At 36.7% G+C, this 27,781-nt stretch overlaps 1 protein-coding gene across 3 annotated transcripts in view; it reads right to left on the bottom strand.

Annotated features, from left to right (window-relative positions):
• sdk1b (sidekick cell adhesion molecule 1b) overlaps positions 1-27,781 on the bottom strand; it is a 269,066-nt gene that overhangs the window by 58,507 nt on the left and 182,778 nt on the right. For all 3 annotated transcript variants that reach the window (XM_089132480.1, XM_089132482.1, XM_089132481.1), the window contains 10 exons: positions 26,731-26,904; positions 22,076-22,212; positions 19,127-19,274; positions 15,643-15,783; positions 13,603-13,784; positions 11,390-11,505; positions 10,946-11,141; positions 5,564-5,662; positions 4,607-4,798; positions 3,880-4,001 (listed from right to left, as the gene is read on the bottom strand). In XM_089132480.1, coding sequence (XP_088988606.1) covers positions 3,880-4,001; positions 4,607-4,798; positions 5,564-5,662; positions 10,946-11,141; positions 11,390-11,505; positions 13,603-13,784; positions 15,643-15,783; positions 19,127-19,274; positions 22,076-22,212; positions 26,731-26,904 — 1,507 coding nt within the window. The remainder of the gene's footprint in view (positions 1-3,879; positions 4,002-4,606; positions 4,799-5,563; positions 5,663-10,945; positions 11,142-11,389; positions 11,506-13,602; positions 13,785-15,642; positions 15,784-19,126; positions 19,275-22,075; positions 22,213-26,730; positions 26,905-27,781) is intronic.

Here is a 27,781-nt window from a genome sequence, read left to right as displayed (position 1 = left end):
ACACATCATTCATCGGGATGGACTAGGGAGTTTAAATGGACAGTTTAAAACCCAAAAATGTAAATTCTGTCACCATTTACTCACCATTCCAAACCTGTGTGACTTTCCTTCTTTTGGGAAACACAAAATCTGTACATTTGAAGGAGTTTTCTGTCTATATAATGCAAGTTAATGGATACCAATACAACACTGGACCCATTTTCCTCTCATAATAGGGGCAACAATTATATATTCTGATGTTGTTGTTGTTGTTTTGTTGGCAGAAATTAAGTCTCAATCCCAATTCACCTTTTGGCCCTACCCCTTGTTTTTGAGTGTACCACTTGGCCCTTAAAAGGGCCCTTAAAAAGGGTTCAAAGGGCCAAGGAGTTGAAATATTCCCCTGTGAAATGGAACAACCCGATTCGTCATCAGTCGTCGGCGATGGCTCTGCAGTTACAGAGTTTTTACAGGATTTCTCCATGACAACGACTGACAATCAACGCAGCTGCTCTTAATTTTGAATAAACATGATGATTATAACATTCCATAATCGAAATGTATGTCTTTTCTGATTCGGAAAGGTAATTTATTGTACCATTTCTTAATTTAAATGACTATAGTATTATTATAAGAGTAAATAGAGTGCATGGTGGAATCATCTGGCGCTAAATTTAAATGTTTAACCATTTGCGAAACAAATTCGTTAGTTTCGTTCGTTGAATGAACCAAATGACTCAGAAAAAGATTTGTTCATTTTGATAAACGAGTTCGAACAGGAGAGTCACAAACGTGCATCACAGAACAGAGCGACCATTTGAGCTTATAAAACTTATGTCACTTTTTTTTTTTTTTAAATGAGTGATCGTTTCGCTTGATAAGACACTTATTTATCGTCTGAAATCGTTTAAAGCCCTTAAAACAGTTTGCAGTTTGAACTGAAACTGTCTTTTGGACCTCGAACCGTTTGGTTCCCACTGAAGTGCATGTTTTCATCAAAAAAAATATTTTCGACTGAAGAAAGAAAGACATGGACATTTTGGATGGCATGGGGGTGAGTAAATTATCAGCAAATGTTTTTTTGAAAAGTTAACTACTCCTTTAATATTAACCAATGATCTGGGAGCACTGAGGAGAGAGGAAGAAAAATGCAGTTTTCCAAGCTATGTCCCTTTAAATATTATAACCCATGTTGAATCACCTAGCACTTGGACTCCATGAAAACACCATATCTACACAGCGTGTTTTGTGCAGCCCTGCTCGAGCAGAGGGAAGGTGAGAAGATTACAAAGGGAATCGAAATCAGCAACCGGGCCTGGTCCCGGATACAGCTGTGAAGAAGTCAGCTGTAAAAAAACACACCAACACAAGCTGATTTCTAACCCATAGACTTAAGACCCCATTAGTGCCACCTCAGTACCTCTAATCTTCTCCTCTCTCTTCTCTCCTCCCTCCCTCCTGCTCTCCCTCGATTAAACAGTATTAAAGGACGGAGAACGGAGAAAACGGAGGGGGGAAGGGAGGGATCTCATTAGGAGGAGTTTTTCTCTTCACGCTGCACAGCATTGGACGCCATCCAAGAGGAGCTTAACACATATGCTCACACACACAAACCACACCACACCTAAAGGGCAGGGGAGACACGGTGCATGACATCTCCTTAGCCATCTCGTACTGTGTCACATACAGTGTGTGCGCATGTGTGCTTGTGTGTGTGTGTGCGCGTTTTCTCCAGGGGAAGATGTTTTAGTGCAAGAGCAAGCCTGTTTCTCCCTGGAGATAAAGTACCTGTCAGACAACAGCATCTTCACTGGAGCACAGCCTGCCAGACAAGGGCATAACACACACCCACAAATACACACAAACTTATACATATGAGCACATACACTGAAGAGTCATATTCCACAAAGCAGTCTTGGCAGAAAGAAAATTGCAGAATGTGGAAACGGAAGGACTATTGCCATTCGTCGCAAAGTTACTTATTTGGCAGGGAAAACAGCAATTTGTGGCATAGGAAACATTATTTCAGAGAAAAAAAAAACCCTTCAATGCAAAATTTTTATCATTTTGCAGAAGCAAAATTGCCATTTGTGGCAAAGTGAACCATTCCACAGCCCTAAAATTTGACATTTGCGACTTTATACTTTTTTTGTCTATATTTGCATAAAAAACAAATGTAATTTACAGCAAAGTTAACCATTTTGGAGAGAGACAATAAGTGATAGTTAACCAATTTTCAAATACAAGTGTCACAGTGCCATTTGACCAACTGCGTAGACAAAATATTGACATTCATGGGAAAGTTGACCATTTTGGAGAGACAAAAGTGTCATTTACAGCAAAGTAAACTATTTTGAAGAGAGAAAATTAACATGGCATCCCATTTCCCACCAGAAGCTACAATACATGAATAATATAACCATTTTTTTATTTATACTTTTGCCGAAAGGAAAAACTGTAGCACAGTTAACCATTGGTTCAGCTGACAGAATTCTGATATCTGTGGCAAAGTTAAAGGAGAATTCCGGCGCAAAATGAACCTTTGGTGTAATAAAACATTGGTACATAGTCAACCGTTCTCTGAGATTTGTTTTCATGATGATCAAATGTAAAGAGTTTTATCTCTAAAAACTGTGTTAGCGTATAATGCTTCTAATGGGGGCATATATTAAGTAAAAAGAAATCGCTAGTTTATACCACTAACACAGTAACATAATGAGGGTCCATACATGCAAAACGAAGCATTGAGAACTTTGTAAGTGTACAGACCGTTTAAAGGGTAACCTGACTCCACCCACTGGCAATATTTGAAAATGCTGAACAAGTGGGCAGACCCCAGCAGAGATACAGTAGAAGGGACGAAATAGATGCTAAAACACTCTATCCTGATCGTTTTCAATACTCACAATTCCAATTCCTGACTCCCTACAGTGGTTTTGACGACACAAGATAGTTTTTATACTGCCAAGGGCGTAGCTCGCGTGTTGAGCTGAAACCTGGGTACGTCGCGAAGTGCGGAACATCCAATAGGAAAATTCAACTGCAGTAGCCACCGTTCAACCTGAAGAGGGCAGCACTAAGATGTTTTTACACTATATATTGTAGAAATAGAACACTTTATAAACAAATGTCAAAAAAGTTACTCGAATCAATGACTGGTTTTAACAAAGATCCATTCTTACAGATCATTAACTAAAAAAAGTTGGTTTAGTGTTTAGTTACTCTTTAATAAGAAGATAAAGACAGTTTACTTTGTTTATACCATAGTTTATACAGACAGGAGCCATCTTGGAAAACAGTCATGACAAGTCAAACCACAAATGTCATGCTGAGTGAGCTGAACTGTATGAAGTTCAAATAGACTGTAAAAAATAAGTTCAGCGAACTTCTGAGCTGTATGAACGGCGTTCGTGGTTTGACTTAGAGACTATTTTCTTAGATGGCTCCTGTCTGTATACACGAAGTGCACTGTCTTCATAAAATATCTTCTTATTAAACGTCTGTACACTTACAAAGTTTTCAATGCTTCGTTTTGCATGTATGGACCCTCATTATGTTACTGCGTTAGTGTGGGGCTATTTTGAGCCTTGTTAGTGGTATAAACTAGCGATTTCTTTTTACTTATTATATGCCCCCATTACTAGCATTATACGCTAAACCATTTTTAGAGATACAACTCTTTATATTCGATCATCATGAAAACAAATCTCAGAGAACGATTGACTAGGTACCGATGTTTTATTAGACCAAAGGTTCATTTTGCGCTGGAGTTCTCCTTTAACAACTTTGTACAGAGATAGCGAAGTTAGCTATCCTGTAAACATTAGCCGTTTGTGGGAAAGTTAGCCAGTTAGCTAAAAGTTAACTAAATTTGACAGACACACACACACGCCTACACACCTGTCCTTCTACGATCCATTTGGAGATGGCAGTTTTGCCGTCACTGCCGGGGAGGAACTTTATGGTGGCGGAGCGGGGACTGATGTTAGCGATGATCAGATTGGAGGGAGCACCAGGTAGCTCTGTTTACCAACACAACAAAACATATTTATGTCACTCACAAGCTGCTCTAATTGAAACATTTCGACATTTTCTGTTCAGTTTTCTCCATCCTGTGTCTTCATTATCCTTCAAAGAAAACTCCTGTAAATGGGCCCATAACTCACTTCAGAGTCGATTAGCTTTTGTGTACACCAGTGCGCATTGTGTTTGGGTATATGATTAATTGGTAATTAAATGGATTGATAATGATATTTGGGTGGTTCACGGTGGCTCATTCAACAGTAGATAAAGCTCGTTCTCTCCTGACTCAACAGCATATCAGTGGGAGATAATGAGTGTAGCTTGGCTTTTGGTCATCATCATTTATTTCATGTTCTCTCGCACACACACACACAGCGGCCCCAAGAGCTTCTTACTGACTCTATGTGATGTATTACAGTCTTACTGACTGTGTCTCGGATTGCTGGTCTATGTGAAATATGCTCCCCACTGCGGCATCCTGGTTCATGGGCTGAATTTCCTTTAGAGTTTCAACATGGTGACTATCACGGATCCCCGAGAGAGAATTTGATGCATTGAAGTGATGCTAGCATTGAAGTGTGTGTTTGTTTGGGAGTGTGGAGACCTGGCGGCAGTCCTGTTGAGATGGCCGATGAGGTGGCAGTGCCGGTGCCGGCCTGTGTTACGGCAGCGACCTGCAGAGTGTACGTGGTGAGTGAAGTGAGCCCGGTCACTTTATACGCCAGCGTGGAGTTGGATAGAGTCTGAGACACGCGGGTTTCGTTCTGACCGTCCTCCTCCCAACACAAGACGTAACCTATGGAGAGGTGGAAAAGAGAGGACGAGAAAGAGAAATGTAGGCTAAGTGAACCACCTCACTGCTTGAGGACTACATAGGCAGTGACCTTCTCCTATAACTCTTTATGGAATTTCATTGAGTTTAGACTGTCTTACGAACTAGCAGTTAGTTCTTACTTTTAACATTCAAATTAGACCAATTTACCTTTTTATGTAACTAATTTCAAGAAAACGTTATGACAAATCTTGAAGAAAAAATATAAATTACTAATTTTTAAGACTAATGTAAGATGAATGCAACCAATTTCAGAGCACTGTTGTGGAGTAATTAACTAAAAGTAGAGGAGTAACGCAACTAACTATACTTACTAATATGTAACATGACAGTAAAACAGGTATTTAAAAAAAAAAATTGTATATTAAAAAACAATTAATGTTTGTTTAGATGATAAATGTTAAATGTTTAAAATGAAATATATCTTTTTAATAAAATATTTAAAACATTTTATGATGTTTTTTTTTCATAATTTAATATTGAAATTCGAGGTTTGGGAAAGGGGTAAAATAATAAAACCAATGCATGAAAGGTACCTGGAAACTAAAAAAAGTTCTTAATAAAACTTTTTAAACTTTTAGTGATCTTAATAAAACAACAACAACAAAAAGGATTTAATAAAAGTCAATCCCTAGGACACCTTCCAATGCAGCGTTGGAAAGATTAGTGAGAGTTCCTGTGGATTGGTGGGTGAGCTGTAGCTGTGATTGGATGATTGAGCCTGTTCACCTGTGATAATGCCATTCTTGTCTTCTGGTTCCTGCCAGCTGATCCTCAGAGATGTGTCCAAGATCTCAGTGAAGCTCACTTGAGTCACGGGGCCCGGTTCTACCACACACATAACATAAAGGTAAAGGTTCACTCAGCGATGTTACTGCATGTTAATAGACACACTTTCCCTGGTAAACGTAAATATTATATTATATTATACATGTAACATATTCAGTTAAGTTCTACTTTGGTTTCATTTTCACCGTGTTTCCCTGCTTGTTAGTTAGTTCCTGCACATGTTCTGGTTTATGTTGATTACTCTTCATAAAGTATGTAGTTCTTTTTTTTATTTAATTGTTCGGTCTCGTCAGTGTTTAAAGGAGTAGTTCACTTTTTTTTTTTTTTCAAATTTTGCTAATAATTTACTCACCCCCATGTCATCCAAGATGTCCATGTCATTCTTTCTTCAGTCGAAAAGAAGGTTTTTATGAAAACATTTTTCTCCATATAATGGACTTCATTGGGAACCAAACGGTTCAAGGTCCAAAAGACAGTTTCAGTGCAAACTGTTCAAATGGCTTTAAACGATTCCAGACGATGAATAAGGGTCTTATCAAGCGAAACAATCGCTCATTTAAAAAAAAGAACAAAGTTTAAGTTTTATAAGCTCAAATGGTCACCTTGCTCTGTTCTGTGATGCGCATTCGTGACTCTCCTGTTCATCAAAATGAACAAATCTTTTCTCAAGATTTGTCATCTCGAACAAGTCATCTCGTTCATTTCATTCGTTGAATGAACCAAATGACACGAAAAAAGATTCGTTCATTTTGATAAACAAGTTCGAACAGGAGAGTCACGAATGTGCGTCACAGAACCGAGCAAGGCGACCATTTGAGCTTATAAAACTTAAACTTTGTTATTTATTTTTTAAACGAGCGATCGTTTCGCTTGATAAAACCCTTAATCGTCGTCTGGAATCGTTTAAAGCCCTTTGAACAGTTTGCACTGAAACTGTCTTTTGGACCTTGAACCGTTTGGCTCCCATTGAAGTCCATTATATGGAGAAAAATCCTGGAACGTTTTCATCAAAAACTTTAATTTCTTTTCGACTGAAGAAAGAAAGACATGGACATCTTGGATGACATGGAGGTGAGTAAATTATCAGCAAAAGTTTTTTAAAAAGTGAACTACTCTTTTAAGTGTTGTAGCTTTGTTTTTTTCTCCTGTGTGTTCTTCGGTTAATAAAGATTGTTCCCTCACATCTCCTGTGTTTTGTAAGTTATAAAGTTACAGTGTAAATTACATGTTATATAATGTCATATTTACACCTAAACAGATGAATTGTACTTTTTTAATCTAACGTTTTCCCTTTAAAACCAGCAAAATTATTTTTGTCGATGCTCTGACCTCAAACGTGTGTGTGTGTGTGTGTGTGTGTGTGTGTGTGTGTGTGTGTGAATGCGTGAGTGGAATAAAGCTTATTATTTATTGGGCACTACTTTAAAACCCACTCATGTTAAAGGATTACCCTGCAACCTCAGTCCGCAAGACCATAATACTCCCAACGAAGAGCTTGTTGATGTGGAACCGTTGCATCACAAATGCAAACAGGCGAAAGCAAATTACGTGTTTGCTGGCAATTACCCACACAAGTTAGCAGTCATTTAGTGGTTAATCAATCATGCATACACAACCTGCAAGACAATCCATCTGACAGGCGAACATGACAGTTGCCTGAAAAGCGCAGTGGTTAATGTGTGCGAATAAGGCTGCAATCTCATTAGACCTAACATGCGTGTGTCAAACCCTCATGACCCACACTGCTAGACTGACAGGTTAATCAATCACGTGCTTATGAGAACGCAAGACTCCATTCAACTCACTGCACTGCAGTTCAATTACTTTTCAATTCAACTTTTTTTTTTTTTTTTTTGTGAAAGTGTCGCTCATTTTGACTAAGAGGTCAAGGTTTAGCTGTTAGCATAGTCGCTAGTAAATGCTATAAATACACCACATGGGTTCAAAAAGCATTTTTCTCTATAAATGGAGATTTCAAAATAGGAGTTGATTGTTGTTAGTGTTAACTTAAACTAAAACAATTATTTGTTTTGATCATTTAAATAAAGCTAAAAAAAGAATAAAATAACACAGAAATTACACTGTAAAAATGAATGCGCTTTATCTAATCAAAAAATTGGGGAAACAGATTACAAGCAATATTCTTAATTCAATTTAACAAATTAGAATTGAGTAATAATTATTCAAATTAATTCCTTAAAAGTAAACCATTTAAAATGAGTAAAACTTACAAAAAAAAACAAAAAAAACTTACATTTAAGTCGTCATTATGGTGATCGGTGTTTGTTTTAGGTGTTTCCTTCAGTGATTCTGCTTGTTAACATCAAGTGTCTTCAATGTTGGCAATATAAAATAAAGAGTCTGTCTGTTATTCAGATATTTTTGTTGATTTTTTTGGTGTAAACTTTACTCATTTTAAATGGTTAACTTTTAAGGAATAATTTGATTAATTATTACTCAATTCTAATTAGTTCAATTTAAATAATAATATTGCTTGTAATCTGTTACCACAATTTTCTTGATTAGATAAAGCGTATTAATTTTTACAGTGTAGATGCAAAAATGTAACTAGTATTAATTGCCATTTGTCGACTAGCTGAAATAATTAAGTTGAAGTATTAAATGTTTTTTTTTTAAACTAAATATTAAAAAAACTAATAAAAATGACAAAAGCTTATAAAACGACTAAATTTAATTTAAATCTCATTTATTGTAATTTAGCTTAGGAATAGGAACACTTGATGCACACTCATTTAGCTAATGCTAACGGATAGCTTTCGGCAGGTATTTCAGACCTCCTTGGTTTTAAAAACTTTGATTAATTTGGTTTCCATTCCAATCCTTGGAAAATTAAACCTAAAAATTTCATCAAAAAGACCAAACGAAATGAATTTCCCACATTATGCTTGCACGAGCACGCCGCTAAGTCTTTCTAGCACAAATAAGCCGAGAGATAAGAGAGCGAGACCATTGTGCACAACAGTTTGTGTGTCTAACCTGTTTGTGTGATTGAGCTATTCATGGGAAACAAGCTCCTGTGGCTTAACCGTGTAAATAAGACCACATGCTGTTATCATCTGATGAAAATTACATTGTCTGTTAACAGCTGCACATGCATTCACACACATTTCCAAGCGTATATACATGCATGGTGGGACAATCAATAGCGAGCACACGTGCATTGACTAAGAGGAGTGATCCTGCTTCAATAATTGCAGGTTAGTGAAGGCTGATTCTACGTGCCTGTGGCATGACGCGAAAACAGCGCTTGGGTGGCCAATATACATTCAGTGAAAAGACTAATCAATGGCGAAGTGAAAAGCACAATTACGTGGCAAATTGCGGCATGCATAGCGAAAGGGCCAAATTTATCCTCCGTATTGATTTTGGTGAAATGTCAGACAAACAGGCTTGTTTTTGCCGAGAGATCTCTTTCTCAAAGCCTGCTGGACAGTTTTCAAGTAAAGAGCGTACTGTTAGTCAATTGTCTCCAATTAAATACTGACAGACTGTCTGTAAGAGTGTGTGGGTATCTGCAAGAGTGTGAAATATGATTTTACATGTCAGGAGTGCAAGCAAAACATTTTATCCCAGAGGACACGTTTATTGCTTAGAGGTTGCTCAGGAGATGTAATAGAGCTCTCAGTTCTTTTTATTTATTTTTTATTGAAGTATCAACTTGGGTTTCTGCTAAAGTCGATAGCAGAAACTAATGACACTATTTCTGACCAACAGTACCTGTATATAACATTAATGTGGACGGAATCATTCAGATAGTCTTGAAAGAATCTGAAGAGCAATAAGAGCCATCAAAGCACAGTTTTTGAAAATGTTGAAGCTCTAGAGGAGACGTATGAGTGATTACACTGTACTATTTAGGCAAAAACCTAAAATTTGGAAAAACAATTGAGATATTAATCAAGATCCTATTTGTATATTTTCTTTCTTATGGGACCCAATCAATCAAAAGGCAATGAAATACTGGTCACACTTCACAATAGTCTAGTTTTTAACATTAGTTAAAGGAGTAGTTCACTTTTAAAAAAAAAACTTTTGCTGATAATTTACTCACCCCCATGTCATCCAAGATATCCATGTCTTTCTTTCTTCAGTCGACAAGAAATTAAGGTTTTTGATGAAAATATTCCAGGATTTTTCTCCATTTCATCGACTTCAATGGGAACCAAGCGGTTCAAGGTCCAAAAAACAGTTTCAGTGCAAACTGTTCAAAGGGCTTTAAATGATTCCAGACGATGAATAAGGGTCTTATCAAGCGAAACGATCGCTCATTTAAAAAAAAACAACAACAACAAAGTTTAAGTTTTATAAGCTCAAATGGTCGCCTTGCTCTGTTCTGTGATGCACGTTTGTGACTCTCCTGTTTGAACTCGTTCATCAAAATGAACGAATCTTTTCCCGAGTCAATTTGTTCATTTCGTTCGTTGAATGAACCAAATGACTCAAAAAAAGATTTGTTCATTTTGATGAACGAGTTCGAACAGGAGAGTCACAAACGTGCATTTTTTTTTTAAATGAGCGATCGTTTCGCTTGATAAGACCCTTATTCATCGTCTGGAATCGTTTAAAGCCCTTTGAACAGTTTGCTGTTTGTACTGAAACTGTCTTTTGGACCTTGAACCATTTGGTTCCCATTGAAGTCCATTATATGGAGAAAAATGCTGGAATGTTTTCATCAAAAACCTTCATTTCTTTTCGACTGAAGAAAGAAAGACATGGACATCTTGGGTGACATGGGGATGAGTAAATTATGAGTAAATGAACATGAACAATGAACAATATATTTTTATAGGATCTATTTACCATTGCTATTATTTCTTAATAACATGCAATTGTTCATTGTTCGCTCGTGTTCAAGTGGTGTCTGCATTAACTAAAATGTTAACTAATTTTAACAAATGAAACCTTGCTGTAAAGTGTTACTGAAATACCGATATTTAGATGTTTTAGTCAAAGGCTATGTTCAGACTTTCAATTTTTGTGCATATCTGATTGAAATCAGATCAGATTTAGCTAGTGTGAAAAAAAAAAAAAAATCACATGAGATGCAATTTTTACAAATCAGTTTCAAGCTATCTTTTTCTGGAAATCCCACGGCACGTAAAATGGAAACGTCAGACATTGTTAAAAGAAACATGCAGAAAGTCGCTGCCGAAACAATGCTAGACATTTACATATAGACATATTTTGAAAACGGTGGATATGACAGTGCAGAAAAAGCTGTGCATTTGACTGACAGTGTGAACGTCGCCAAAACGTCTTTTTTTGTAGTGTTGGCGTCCATGTGTTTGTGTGTGTACTCACTGTCAGCATGTGTCTGGATGAGCTGTGGTGTGCTAGCAGGCCCATCGCCAGGCGTGGTAAAGCACAGCACCGCCGTCTCATACCACGTGAACTTTCTTAAATTGCTAACGTAACCATAGTGACGTGACCCGTGGAACTCGGGGGCAATGGTCACCATGGTAATGCATTCCGGACAGTGTTCGGGCCACACCAGCAGCTGTGAGAGAGATGCGAAATAACAACAAGTGATAAAATTGTTAGGTTTTAACTACTCTTGTTTTATTTGTATGAATTTAAAGCTGCTGTTTTCGCAGGCATTTGGCCAATCAATCATGGATACACTCTCCCCGAAGACAATAAACATGCCAGGCAAATTTAATTGAATATTTTACCTCTAACAGAGCATGTGAGCCAGTGTCTCTCTTTCTCTCATACACTGACATCTTTCTCCCTCTCCACTATTACCTTGTATCCCTGGTTGATGCCGTTGATGAACTGCTGGGGTGGTGGTGTCCAGGTGAATTTGATGGTGGTGGAGTTGAGCGCAACGGCATCCACGTCTTGTGGGGGCGCTGTGGGGACTGCGCAGTCGGAGACAATTTGTTAATGAAATATTTCGAAAATTTACAAACATAGTCTGTGTCTGAAATCGCCCTCTATACCCATAAATTGGGCACTATTTGAGGGGACAGGAATTCGTAGAAGTGTCCGAAACCATAGTGGATGTTATCGAGTACACTCATTCAATCCCACAATGCACCGCAATGACGAGTGTACAACCGATGTTCGTTCAACGGCTAGAGAGTACACATAATGCACTGTGAGAGTCACATGCCATCTAACCAGAAGATGGCGCCCGCAGCTGAATCATCCATTTATCTATTTTCCAAACCGCTGGTCCAACGTGGGTACAGCGTAATATCATACAAGTATAAATTCCTTTTTTAATGATTATTAAATTGTTTATTTAAGGTTTATACATAGTTTCTATGACAGAGTTCAATGTTCAGAGTTCAAAGTTTTTTGATGAAAACATTCCAGGACTTTCTCCATATAATGGACTTCAATGGGAACCAAACGGTTCAAGGTCCAACAAATCTTTGACTCAAATGAACAAATCTTTTCCCGAGTCAACTCATTCATTTCGTTCATTGAATGAACCAAATGACACAAAAAAAAGATTAGTTCATTTTGATGAACGAGTTCGAACAGGAGAGTCACAAACACGCATCACAGAACAGAGCAAGGCGACCATTTGAGCTTATAAAACTTAAACTGTGTTATATTTTTTTTTAAATGAGCGATTGTTTCACTTGATAAGACCCTTATTCATCGTCTGAAATCGTTTAAAGCCCTTTGAACAGTTTGCAGTTTGCACTGAACCTGTCTTTTGGATCTTGAACCGTTTGGTTCCCATTGAAGTCCATTATATGGAGAAAAATCCTGGAATGTTTTCATCAAAAAACTTAATTTCTTTCCAGCTGAAGAAAGAAAGACATGGACATCTTGGATGACATGGGGGTGAGTAAATTATCAGCAAAAGTTTTTTTTTTAAAAGTGAACTACTCCTTTAAGGCATTAAGAACATTTCTTCTCAAGGAAAAATCATTTAAAAATGTAATTTTTTAATGGATAAAATCGTCTACAGGAGAACTTTAAGACACTTCTTAGCAAGTAAACTAATTATTGATGACCACAATAGAATATCCGACACTTTTTTATTTTTTTTTTTTTGCTAAATTGCTTTAGGACAGACAGAAAAGATGATGATAGTCAAAAGTCTGGGTCCATATCGAGACCATATCTGTCATGACTACCTGAATTCTGAATTTAAACACCCACCCAAAGCCCCCATTCCTATACATAGCCTGCTCTACATTTCAAATGATCATTCATAGCAGCACCGATAATCACATACAAATACACATGAAATACAGTCTGTATCCAAAGCCTTTTTGTAGCCTATCGTCGCTATGCAGCAGGCCTGAGCGGGAAGTGGAAAGAACAAGATCATATTTCCATAAAGACTCAATGCCGCTTACACTTAATGTGCTTAAGATGGCCCCTTTAAGGTCAGGCCTGGCAAGTTGAGTACAGATTAGATATTGCTCAATTGGATTGGGCACTCCGATTCGTCCTGCTGCCCTTTTCATTTCAAACACAATCACGCAAGGTTACATTAGAGTGTCCAGTAATCTGAACTGGGACATAAAAACCGCCTCTAACCACACGCACAAAAGCGCTTGTTCCAGTCTCTACGAGAAGACTCTTTTCCTGCGGACACGGGGTCTCTTAATCTCTGCAGGAGTATCATTAGCCTGACGTTAAATAATATGAATAATCACGGCCCAACGATCTCAGAACACTCCCACACTTCCGCGCACACACAAATTCACGCACATAAAGCAAATTAGATTAATTAATGGGCTACGGTCACTGTTTGCCCAGAGTCCATAAATTTACTCCTCTTAGAAATAATCTTTCAGATGGCCGATCTGTGCAGTAAAGCCAGCTAATGGATTTTACGGTTCCCATGGTTACTCTATGATATCGGGTAGCTTAATGAGGAAGAGGATCTTTTGGACACGTGCGCACCCTAAAAGATTGGAAATATCAAGGGTTTGCTCAGACTGATGAGGCATTGTTTCTGTTTGTTTGCGTGCGTGTGATTGTCTAACCTCCTTGCAGTGTGTATTCAATGACAGACTGGCTGTACACCCCCAGGCCCGCTCCTGTGTAGGCAGCCACTTGGATCTCATACTGCGTCCAGATGATGAGCTCTCCAATCAGACAGTAATTAATCTCTGCACTGGTGATGTTCTTCAGCTGAAACTCGCCAGGCAAACCCGCCAATCTATACCTGAGTGGGAGGGGGAGAGAAAGAGAACGATGTTTTTTTTTGGAAGTTGATTGTGAACCTTTAACACAAACACGCACACTCGTAATTTCAACTAGATTTTTGCATTGCATCTGTAGAAAATGTGAGTGGTGCTTCATTTCATTTCTTTAATTATGAAAGAAAAAACAAAAAGAAAAAAAACAGTAGTGAAGCTTGCATTAGTAAGCACAGCTTATGCTGTACATATCATAGCATCTCCTATAGAGTGCAACAGTCGGGTTCCGGAAGTGAATTATTTTGAACGGTAACTTATAAACCTTTAAAGATAGACCTACTGTGAGAATTACTGAAGCCATCTGCTTGCATTATTTCAGCTTATTTTTTAAAAATAATTGTGTTTGAGAGTGGAATTCATGGTAAAAAAAAAAAAAAAAAAAAAACTCTGTTTATCTTAAAGGAGTAGTTCACTTTAAAAAAAACTTTTGCTGGTAATTTACTCACCCCCATGTCATCCAAGATATCCATGTCATTTTTTCTTCAGTCGAAAAGAAATTAAGGTTTTTGATGAAAACATTCCAGGATTTTTCTCCATATAATGGACTTTAATGGGAACCAAACGGTTCAAGGTCTAAAAGACAGTTTCAGTGCAAACTGTTCAAATGGCTTAAAACGATTCCAGACGATGAATAAGGGTCTTATCGAGCGAAACGATCGCTCATTTAAAAAAAAAAAAAAAAAAAAACAAAGTTTAAGTTTTATAAGCTCAAATGGTCACCTTGCTCTGTTCTGTGATGGGCGTTCGTGACTCTCCTATTTGAACTCGTTCATCAAAATGAGCGAATCTTTTCCTGAGTCAACTCGTTCATTTCGTTCGTTGAATGAACTAAATGACACGAAAAAAGATTAGTTCATTTTATAAACAGGAGAGTCACAAACGCGCATCACAGAACAGAGCAAGGCAAGCATTTGAGCTTATAAAACTTAAACTTGTATTGAACTTCTATTAAACTGTTATTTTTTTTTTTAAATGAGCGATCGTTTCGCTTGATAAGACCCTTATTCATCGTCTGGAGTCGTTTAAAGCCTTTTGAACAGTTTGCAGTTTGCACTGAAACTGTCTTTGGGACCTAGAACCGTTTGGTTCCCATTGAAGTCCATTATATGGAGAAAAATCCTGAAATGTTTTCATCAAAAATCTTAATTTCTTTTCGACTGAAGAAAGAATGACATGGACATCTTGGATGACATGGGGGTGAGTAAATTATCAGCAAAAGTTTTATTTTTAAAAGTGAACTACTCCTTTAACCTTTCTATTTATCAAAACTAATATAAAAAATATCACAAAAATTAAAAAAAAAAAAATACACTGAAAATATATAAAAAAAATGTTTCTTGAACACAAAGTCAGCCTATCAGAACAATTTCTGATAGATCATGCGACACTGAAGACTGGAGTAATGATGCCGGAAATCCGTTTTAAAATCTATTCAAATTGTAAAAAGTTATTTCGAATTGTCAAGTTTTACAATATTACTGTTGTAATGAAATAACCTTGGTGAGCATATGAGGCCTCTTTAAAAAAAAAAAAATCATTAAACCATTATGGCATTTCTTTCTTCGGATATTTTTAAGAATGTTGGTAACAAAAATGTTTCAACTCGCATTTATTCGTACGGTACTTTTTTGTCCATACAATGGAAGTCAATGGGAACTGAAACTGTTTAGTTACCAACACCAAGTGTTTTGTTACAAACAAAGTATCTTCTTTTACGTTCCCCACTAGTTTGGAGTGACATGAGTGTAAGTAAATGAAATGATACATTTTTGTGAGGACTATCCCTTTAAAATATACAGAAATAATACAATTTTGAAGCCATACCTGAGCACATAGCCTCTCAGGACTCCATTGAGCTGCGGTTCTGGGGGCGGCTGCCACTGGACCATGATGCTCTGATTGGTGCGGCCGCTCGCCACAATGTTTTTTGGAGGCGCACTGGGCGGTTCTTCTCGCAGCATCAGCCTGAGAGATAACATCATACAAAAAATCGCATTATAAAAGAGAAATATTTAGATCCTTATCTAAGAGTTTTCTCAGAGACATCAATAGTTGCTAAAAGTTTCCTTCAGAGCTTATCCAGTAGTCTTGGAGAGATTGAAATTGATCTTTCTGGTTTATCCAAAAGATCTAAAAAAGTGCAGGAGTAACTGAGATCTGACCCTGCTGGGGTAAACAGGGTTCACTGGAATAACCTGAACTTCCCTTGGTTCTCTAATTTGGCTACAAAGAGCTAAACAGGTGGAAATGTGACCCCTGAGAAACCATGGATGGCACTAACAAATCCCAAAATCTTCCCAACACCTCTTGTTTCCTGTGATGTGTGCGAAATTGAGAAAATTAAGCATGTTAACACGTGACAACATGCTATTTCAGCTCATATCATATCAAAATGATCTATCCGCAATTACAGTAGATGCTGTACAGTAGAAACAGAAAGATCTGTTTTAGCTTGACCCCATTAGTGTAAATCAGTGAACCCTTTAATTTCTCGATTTGATCAATACCGTGGGCTTTAGCTCTCAAAGTCTGCCTGCAGTATTCTAGAGACTGTAGATCCCCAGAGCAGGCGATAAACAATCCTTCGCTCTAATCTGCGGTTTAAAGGTTATTAGCTTGATTAAGTGAGCAAGGCCTAAAGTGCCTCAAGCAAGCAATCTCGTAGGAAAGTTGCTAAGTCTGATTGATGTGTTGCCAAATAAACAATAATCATCCGAAGCCAATTTAAAAGGCTTAGAAGCGGTTATTTTAGTCTATCACGTTGTTTCTTTCGCCGTACCGGAGGTGTGGGGTTGGGCATTATATTGTTAGTCATAATGGCATTAATTATTGTTTATTAATTAAATGCAAAGGATAAGTGCTGAGTTTGCTCTTGTTAAATTCAAAACAAATTCAATAAAAAAGTTAGCTGGACATACTTCTAGATATGAAACACTCCTGAATGGAATAAGAAATACTTTTTAGTACATATTCTGGGTTATTATACTATTCCTTTGATGGTACTTTGCCAAAAAATGAATAAGAAGAATAAAAGAAATAGAGATTTAAATTTTTCATATAACTGATGATGATCCTGACATTAATTGGAAACGAGGCCAAAGCAGATAGGTGCTCAAATTTTAATAAGTGCCCTCTCCATCAATATTTGATTTTTTTTGTGTGTTTCTGTTCATCTTCATCTTCTCACTCTCGCTCTCCTTCGTCGCTTCCTCTTGTTTTAACTGAGCATTTTAAATGAAAGATTCAGTTTGAAAGATACGTTTTAATTACATTTAAACAATGATTTGGAATATGCAAAACATACAGTAAAGGAAATTGTATTTGTAAATCAAAAACTTATTTTTAAAACCAGCTATTTATCTTTAAGTTAAAACTAAAATAACAATGAAACTTCTTTGTTTTTATAGCAAAATCACTGTTTTACACATCAGGGCGATTTGTAATCACATTTTTTTCTTTTGTCAAATCAACTTAAATAATTTAAGTAGTTCAGATAACATGATATTTTGAGTTTCTGGTGATTAAATCAATCTCCTTTATTGTATTAACTCAATTTTTCCATTTCAATGAGCTTAAAATTTTAAGGCAACCGGGTTACTTCATTGTTCAAAGTTAAACCAACAATATTTTTTACAGTGTGTCATTGTGGTAACAGAGTGAATAGCACACAATCAAGATTTGATAAATTACCCTAAATTGTACGATTTCCGTACAAATCCATTTTTTTTCAATGGATTCATGAGGTCAGTTAAATGTTAAAGGGATACTCCACTTTTTTTTTTTTTTTTTGGAAATAGCCTCATTTTACAACTCCCCCAGAGTTAAACATTTGAGTTTTACCGTTTTCGAATCCATTCAGCCGATTTTCTGGTATTAAGAAGAATATCAGTAACCAGACAGTTTCTGAAGAAAATCTGAAAATTGTCTGAAAGCATTTGAAAATGGTGAAACTGTGAGTTGTAAAATTAGCCTATTTCCAAAAAAAGTGGAGTATCCCTTTAAAGGGTACTCTCCCTCATGTTGTTCCAAACCCATAAGACTTTCATTCATCTTCGGAAAATATTTTTAATGAAATCTGAGAGCTTTCTGTCCCTCCATTAACAACACAACTACCACTTTTACGCTTCAAAAATTCAAAAAGAGATTGTTAAACTAATCCTTGTGACTTGAGTGGTATAAATTGATCAGAAAAATTGAAATATGAACTAAAAATATTTGAATATTTGGATTATGTCTGTAGGGTTCAAAGTGAGCAAACTACACATTAATACCTGAAACAAAATGCCTTATTTTAGTATTAAGTATTTATTATATATCAGGACCAATCCAACCTGAGCAGTTGAGCATTTCACATATGAGTGCAGAGGGAGTCTTTGGCTCAACTGTTACCATTGAATATAAGCTGCCAATGTCAGTTAAATGGAGACTGGCTTCAAATGAAAGCTAAGAACTAGAAAACAGCATGACAAGCTTTTTCAACATGTCCTTGGTGATTGAGCAGGCCCTTCTTCCTGCCGTTAAGCAAAGAGTGCTTGGCATGTGCATTAGTGCTTGAAAAATAGCCATTTGAACTTTCCAGGACTTTTAAGCTCTTTGAGCGATTTGAATGCATTCATTGTGATGTGTGCCGATTTATGCGTGAATAAAAATTCACAAAACAAAACAGAGAGCATAAAACGCAGTAGCCTCTGTGTGCTCAAGTGTCCTTCCCTTCAGCCAAACTTGTATTTGACATTCTTTCACCGTGTGGAATTGGCTTTGAGAAATGCTATTTCTCACACCTTCATAGTATTCCTGGATATGGAAGGGTTGGTTTTTTTTTTTTTTTTGCCTATGTGTCATAATAGCTCACAATCAGAGGCAGTGATGAAAGCTCTCATGTAATTCAATTACAATCAGCCTTTCTTTGGCAGGGTTCAAATCTTGTCCTCACATTTAATAACATTCTCTCTAACTCACTGAGGATGTGTGTGCGCGTGTCGGACACACAAAAATGGCAGTAGTTGGTGAAAATTACCAGTTCCAATCTGCTTGACTGGCTATGTAAGTTACAACACTCAGGATTGAAAGGATTTTGGGATTGCCTGTAAATTGGGTTGCTACAATCAAGGAATCAGGGTTGAGCTCATTAGCATGGGCCTGTTACTGCTCCTGCAGTTCAATGCTATTGCCATGCAAGATCTGTTCCCCTTCCTCAATGCCTGATCAAAAACATTAATCTTGTTTTATCTATAATAGAGCTTTACTTAACCAGTTAGCCATATACTAAGCATGTAGATTAAGATGCTAGCTTGTGACTGCTGTTTACCTGTTTGTCTCAGCGCTGTACTGTCCACGTCCCACCTGATTGACAGCACAAACCCTGAACTGGTACGTTCTTGCTGGCGTTAGACCAATTACTAGCAAACTGGCTAGTGTCGGGCTAACATCAGCCATGTAGACTTTCCATGGAGAATCTGTCAAGAACAACAAACAGACAAAATTAAAGGGATAGTTCACTTTGAAATTAATTTTTGATATGTTTTAGCTGACCTCAAGGGCATCCAAGATGTAGGTGTCTTTGTTTCCACAGTATTTTCAATTTTGATATTTTTAGGTCAAACCGTTCTTGTCTGTCAGTCATATAATGGAGGTCTATGGTCACCACCTCAAAGAGCATGCACAGAGAAGTCCAAATTAAACATGATTTAATGACTCGTAAATGTAAGTACACATTGGTGGCCTAAGACATGAAACGAGCGGTTTATGTGAGAAAACGAACAGTATATTGTTTTTACCTCTTGTAACCACAGCCACGTCCAAGTGTCTGTTGATATATCGAAATCATCTTCCATTGCAATTTCCTGTATATCTAAATATGTTTAGATCTTCACAGTGAAGGGCAACACTTCTGAAATCTCTGTGTAAACAATGAGTCACGTACACGCGCGAGAGATCACTTCCAGGGCTTTCCGGCACTTGCGCAGACGGAAGCGCCCTCGCCCTCAGAGTACTTAGACGTGGCTGTGATTACAAGAGGTAAAAACTATATAAATACTGTTCGTTTTCTCACACAAACCGCTCGTTTCGTGTCTTTGGCCATCAATGTGAACTTGCATTGATGAGTCATTAAATCATGTTTAGTTTGGACTTCTCTGTGCATGCTCTTTGAGGTGGTGACCATAGACCTCCATTATGACTGACAGACAAGAACGGTTTGACCTACAAATATCAATATTGAAACTACTGCGGTAACAAAGACACCTACATCTTGGATGCCCTTGAGATAAGCTAAAACATATCACAAATTCATTTCAAAGTGAACTACCCCTTTAAGTTTACCCCGAACATATAGTGATGTCACTAAGCGGTGACGGCACAGTATAAAAGCATAACTCATAAGTTTGTGTACGGCCCTAACTACATGTATATAGCTACAAATATTATTTAGTTCATCAGTGATATTCTCTCTCACCTTTAAATGTCATTGGCTCTTCCATAACATCGATTTGTGATTCTGACTGATCTAACACCCATTACTTGTCTCCCACTATCCTGATTAGTATTAGCAGCTCCACCTCTCCGAGATCTCTTTTGATCAGAAATATCATTAGCTTTAAGTGTAGATATGGAAAAGGAAAAAAAAAATGCTTGACTGTCTTTTTGACTCATTTTGACTCACACCGCCACCAACCATTGAGAGAGATTTTGAAAAGAAAGCTGAATATATATATATATATATATATATAGTGTGTATATATATACTGTAGGCCTATATAAATGTATATATATATATATATATATATATATATATATATATATATGTTGAGGCTGAGGGCCAATAGCAAAACCCAACCTTTAAATATATCTGCACAAACCTCTCTAACATGCACGCCATGCAATGCACTTGTTATTGCCGGATCATTTAAAAACAAATGCCGGAATGCAAAAATCCCAAATCTGACATTTTCCAAAACAGTATCCTGAGGGGTTGTGATCACCAAGGCTCCAAGGCATAATTTTTTTTTAATACAGTAAAAACTGTAATATTATGATATATTATTACAATTTAACAATTAACATCAAATTATTAGTCGTTTAATTTATTATAAATACAAACAGCATATGAATTTAATTCAGTATGAATTCTAGTATACACACTATATAGTTTAATGAAAGCAAATAAGAAAATAAGATGTATACAAATTAAACAAATCCTTATTTTACAAACCATTTAATCAAAAGTCACGAAAAACAAATAATAATTTAAAAAAAGTATCCAATTTGTAGGCTGTAGATTTCAAAAATGAAACTAGGCTAAAACTATACACAGTTAAGCTATTAATAATTTCATATAGCCAAATATCAGCCGACAATGTCACTTCCACAAACTCTACAGAAATCACTTTTAACTGGGCCACTATAATGTAAAACAGTACTTCTAAATGTAATGAGATGATTTCTCACTTCCAAAGACAAAAAATGAAGTCTCAAAGGGGAGTATTGTGTTTATCTAAGGTATTTTACTTGATTTATGATCGGTTGTTTGAATTATCTTTTTCTTTACAGCGCTTGGGTAAATTATGATTTTGACAGCACTGTTGTTTATTCTGGAGGCGTTACAACCCACAACACCCAATATATGAGAGTGTGTGTTTGTGTGTGCGTTTGCAGTACATTAAAAATGATGGGAAGCAGATCAATGAACAATTTAGATGGTGAAACCACTCAAGCGGACCCAAGAGAAAAGAAGACAGAAACTATGAGCAACTGCAAAAATAAATCACAAATTCATCAGGAATAGTAAATATTAAGCCACAAGGATGCATACATACGCACATGTGTGTGTGTGTGTGTGTGTGTATACGAGGAGAGAAAGCTCTTGGTGTTTAATAGGCATCCAGCACCTCCGCCCCACCCACATTTTTCATTGTTTTTCCTTTGACGATACACAAATCAATCTCTCTCTCTCTGCGTTTCCTGTCACCATCTCTTCCACCAATAACAGTCCTGGCATAATACAGTGAAAACAAACCTCGTCCCACTACCCTCCATTACAATCAGATTCCATTTCTCTTCTCTTCTCACTCACTTTAGCCTGTCTATCTGTTTTTATAGAGCTCAGGGAGAAAGACAGCGAGAAGTAAATGACAAAGAACTTCTTCGGTGGAATCCACTGGCTGCAAACCAGCTTAATTGAAAGCTGCAGCTAAGGTGCATTAGGTTTAATAAACCATATGCCAAAGCTCGTATAAATAGCGCGCGCACACACACTTACTGTTCTCCGAGAGCTCAATGATGTAATGCAGTAGAGGGCTGTTCCCATCAAAGGGCCGAACCCACGACAGAAGAACTGTCCTGCTGTCAGTCTCATTCAGAGACACCTGCAGGTTACGTGGAGAATGGGGAAGTTCTCTAAAAAGACAGAGATAACCAAATAAACAATCAAAATATGCATATTTGCAGTAAAACAAAATTCAAATACAATTCAAATACAAATAATACAAAACTGTTGTCTCAGCCTTTGTGAATTGTACAGGTTGTCCGTCACTAAAGTCGTCATGAATTCAATATTGTATCTATTTACTTTGTTAGCGCACATTACTAGTCTTGTGGTGAACAAAGAATCCGTCCAAGTTAAAGGGATACTCCACTTTTTTTTTTTTTTTTTTTGGGGGAAATAGGCTCATTTTACAACTCCCCCAGAGTTAAACTGTTGAGTTTTAACCGATCTACGGTTCTGGCGGTACCACTTTTAGCATAGCTTAGCATACAGTACATCATTGAAGTTGACAAGACCATTATCACAAATCACTCACCCTAACTATGGGCAATAGTAGAGATGCTTGACTTAAATACCATAAACAGCCTTTAGGCATATACATTCAGATACATCAATAAGTCACTTTGTAGATTTCTTTGTTGCAGTTACTTTCAAACCAGTGCTGCTGAGGTTCAAATGGTAGCATTATCACTCAAGAAAACCTTCTACAAGCAAAAAGTGTTCATCATGGCAGCAAGGGGTTTGTGGGATATCAAAAAGATCCTAGGCGGCTTACAAACAAAAATATTCTTTGACAAAAAATAATTTTTAAACTCCATTTCAAAAATAAAGAAATACAACATTCATTCATGAATACTATAATATTAAAGAAATAGTGAGAAAATACCAATTTCTGTTTCTCCCCCTTATGTCATTCCAACCCTATATAATTTTCTAAATTGCGTTAGACACAAAAGAAAATATATGGAATAATGTCAGAGCCGCTGATTTTAGGGATCGTTACATGAAACTTTGAATATGTGCAAAACTATGGAAGCTTATTTCCGCCACTGAATAAAAATAAATAAATAAATGTGACTTTTTATCTCACAATTGCGAGATATGAAATCAGAATTGTGAGTAATAAAGTCGCAATTCTGAGAAATAAAGTCGCAATGCCGAGAAATAAAGTCGCAATTCTCAGAAATAAAGTCGCAATTACGAAAAAAGAATTGTGACTTAATTCTGACTTTTTCTCACAATTGCTAGTCTACATCTCGCAATTCTGACTTTATCATACATAGTTGCGAGTTTATATCTCAAAATTTTGACAACTTTTCTCAGAATTGTGAGATATAAAGTCGCAATTGCGAGTTATTAGGCCAATTCGAGGGAAAAAAACTAACTTTTTTTCCTCTCAGAATAGTTTACTCTTTAATAGTTTAATCTCATAATTCTGACTTTATATCACGCAATTTTGATTTTATAGCACGCAATTCTGACTTTATAACACGCAATTGCGACTTTATATCATGCATTTCTGACTTTACGCAATTTTGATTTTATAGCACGCAATTCTGACTTTATAACACGCAATTGCGACTTTATATCATGCATTTCTGACTTTATAACACGCAATAGCGACTTTATATCTCACAATTCTGACTTTACAACACAATTTCGACTTTATATCTCGCAATTCTGACTTTACGTATATCACGCAATTCTGAGAAACAAAGTCAGAATTGCGAGATGTAAACTCACAATTGTGAGAAAAAAAAGTCAGAATTGTGAGATAAAAAAGTCGCAATTAACTTTTTTTATTTTTCATTCTGTGGCGGAAACAAGCTTCTATACAAAACAGACTACTTTTATTGTGCTTTTGGAAATGTTTGGTGCATGTACTGTAAAAGTGCAGTCAACTAAACACCTTTAGTTTTTTCACACATTGCAATAAAGATTTTGAACAACATGAGGGTGAGTAAATGATGACAGAAGTGTCATTTTTTGTGTGAACTAACTCTTTAACATCACTTTCCACTATGTTACAAGATCAAAAGTTCCACTGTTCCTACAACAACATTACATTTATGAAAACTACATTACAATATCACATAATACAATTATGTACTTTGCAGAAGCTTGTAATATGCGTGTGACAGTTTTTTTGTCCCGCATCTGTCTCAACAGCTTAAATTTGCAATAACATCTAATATTGTTTAAAGCGAGGCACTGCTCAGCCATCGTCTAACATGTGGTAGCCTAATAAGAGGACCTGTCCACTGCATGAGATTAACTTGAACGCCTGTGAAATCACATTAGCATGTGAAGCATTGCCTCTCCTTCAACCGTCTGATGAGTTTTCTTTCAACAGAGTTTGCGGGCTGCATTATTAAAGGTAGGAGTATATTGTGGTGCTCCGTTATCTTAATGTGACTGTCAAAGGTATTATTGTTATTATTCAAATTGCATGTGTTTTCAATTTGTATCTCATAATTTAAATGTCAGCTGTAAGGATTCCTTTTCTGAACCCAGTTTCTCTCACAGACTAGTGTGTCTTAAATTAAATATTGCTTTATTTTGAGTTCAGTTAAGTAGTACTAAAAGAATTACATTACATTGCGGTACTTTAAGAACATTTGCAAATTATAGCTTATTTCAGTTATGTTTTGTATGATTGATGATTTGTAATATTTCTCGGGTTTTCTCCAAGATGAGCTCTGATTCGATTATGCAAGCTGCATTCACAATTTTTACGCAGATAAATAATTTCTTATAAGCACAAAAATGTAAGCTTGTAGGTGGATTTCCCCGAGAAGTAGCACCACAGCAGCATTTGGCTCAACCAATGGCACGAGTTTGGGATGGGACTATCTGACTAATGGAGTTTGGGGGAAATCATTCTAATATGCTGATTTAGTGGACCAATTATTATAAAAACATTTTTTTATATTTAATCAATGTTGAAAACAGTTGTGCTACTGTACTTAATATTTTTGTGGAAACTGAGAACACATTTTTATTTAATGCATGAAAACAGCATTTATTTAGAAGCACATTTTTGTTACAATTTAAGTGAAACTTTTAATCAATTTAATACGTCCATGCTGAATACGTATTAAAGGAGTAGTTCACTTTTTAAAAAAAACTTTTCCTGATAATTTACTCACCCCCATGTCATCCAAGATGTCCATGTCTGTCTTTCTTCAGTCGAAAAGAAATTAAGGTTTTTGATGAAAACATTCCAGGATTTTTCTCCATAAAATGGACTTCAATGGGAACCAAACGGTTCAAGGTCCAAAAGATAGTTTCAGTGCAAATTGTAAACTGTTCAAAGGGCTTTAAACGATTCCAGACAATGAATAAGGATCTTATCAAGCGAAACGATTGCTCATTTAAAAAAAACAACAACAAAGTTTAAGTTTTATAAGCTCAAATGGTCTGTGATGCGCATTCGTGACTCTCCTGTTTGAACTTGTTCATCAAAATGAACAAATCTTTTTCCAGGTCAATTCATTCATTTCGTTCGTTGAATGAACCAAATGACACGAAAAAAGATTCGTTCATTTTGATAAACGAGTTCGAACAGGAGAGTCACGAACGCGCATCACAGACCATTTGAGCTTATAAAACTTAAACTTTGTTATTTATCTTTTTAAAGAGCGATCGTTTCACTTGATAAGACCCTTATTCGTAGTCTGTAATCGTTCAAAGCACTTTCAACAGTTTGCAGTTTGCAATGAAAGTGTCTTTTGGACCTTGAACCGTTTGGTTCCCATTGAAGTCCATTATATGGAGAAAAATCCTGGAATGTTTTCATCAAAAACCTTTAATTTGTTTTCGACTGAAGAAAGAATGACGTGGATATCTTGGATGACACGGGGGTGAGTAAATTATCAGCAAAAGTTTCTTCCTTACAGTGATGTACATGAGTGAATCAACTTCTCAGTCAAGAAAAAAATATATTTGATTGGACCGTTTGCTATTGCTGTGATCTCATGTCCTTACTGACCCCAAGCCTTTGAACACTAATGTATATGCAATCATGTTACTTGATTAAGAAAGACTTATGAAGGCTTTTGACACAAAAGACAAGCTTTTAGGCCTTTTAGGTTGACTTGGTGAGTGTGTATTTTTCTTATTGTGAGCAATATTTTCAAACGCATCCAATTAAACAAGCTGCGCACTGTCATTCAGTGTTATTCAGTGTATTTCATGTACTTCAAAGATCGATGCATCCATCCATATGACAACATTCAGCCAACTAGAAGCAGTAATTAATATCTGAGCGGCGTGTGTATGTGTGTGTGTGTTTAATTAGATCCTGATGCCACAGAAGTTTAGCAACATTGGCTAGTTGTCAAAGGAGATGATCTTGGCCTTGGGCATCAGGCCTATCTTATTCTACTCTCCCTTTTTATCTTCCTCCCGCATCCACACACACACACAATCACAGCTGCTCCCTCCTCTGTCCTATCATTATAGCCCATTTTTTGGATGGTTCTCTTGGCTTCAGAACTGCAGCTGGAATCCAAGCATCTTCCTCTTACAATAGCACTCCAATACGTACTGAGCGCACATGTACTGTACAAGTGTAGTCCCTTCAAGGAGTTTCGTATCGAACGTGAATGTTGGCAAGGATTTGTGTGTTTGTGTCTATTTTTGCTCACATGACTTCCAGTCGGGTGGTTTTGGAGTCATTTCCAGCTGGTGAGATGACCCTGCAAGTGTAATCGCCGATGTCTCCGGACCACGTCTGGCTGATGTGGAGTGAACCTTCCTTCATTGACACTCGCCCACCAGTCGACACGCTCAGCGGCTTGGTTCCTTTATTCCATGCATATCTGCGGAAAATAGGACTCTTTATGATGACTCATAATCCACCAAAAATATCACACTCCAAAGACCTGCAGAAAACACACTTAGCCTCCTGAAATAGAACAACACCAAATTCCACATCGGCTTCTCTTCCCTATGTGCTCGATAATGACCTAAACAAGATGGATAAAGACTATAGAATATGGTAACAATGTCTTTATTTTCAATTCTGATCAATTTAATGCATCCCCGCTCAATAATGTATTCATTTCTTTCAAAATAAATAAATAAATCTTTCTGACCCCAGACTTTTGAAAGGTAGTGTATGCTTAAAGCAAGATCAATTTATGTGAAATATTCAAACTAAAAAATTACAACTGTAATATTTTGTGAATATTAGATATTGTGTTTCCAGAGCAGTGTCATGCGGTTTGTAGGGTGTTCTGAATTGGTCTTACTAGCCCAAGTCTCTGTTGACATGTTTACATCCAAGTTGCAAATGTAAGTTATGCATAAATATATAAATAAATAAAAAAGCAGCTGATTGTAAAAAATAAATATTACAACACCAAATCGTTTTCCTAAAAACTAAATTGGCACTCAGTAGAAATAGAAATAAGAAACAGTTATGAGAGCCAATCATTATTTTTTATGTGCATCTACAGTATACATTTATTTAGCATTTCCATCATAGTTTATCCACCTCAAGTACACCTTCAGAGAGGCATAGAAAAGTACTCAAGTGGCATGATTTAAGGTTTTAAATGTATGCCTGTAGCACCAGTGGAGCGGGATGAGTTCTGTTCGAGGTCTTGACTAACAGTGAACGTGATTTCCCCAAGTACAACATATTCCTGGATCAAGGTCTTTTTTGATTTTGGAGCAACATTCCAATCAACCAAT

This window comes from Pimephales promelas, chromosome 6 (assembly GCF_988280905.1).
Source record: "Pimephales promelas chromosome 6, fPimPro1.hap1.1, whole genome shotgun sequence".
Lineage (NCBI taxonomy): Eukaryota > Metazoa > Chordata > Actinopteri > Cypriniformes > Leuciscidae > Pimephales > Pimephales promelas.
This window is presented reverse-complemented; position numbering and strand designations above follow the sequence as displayed.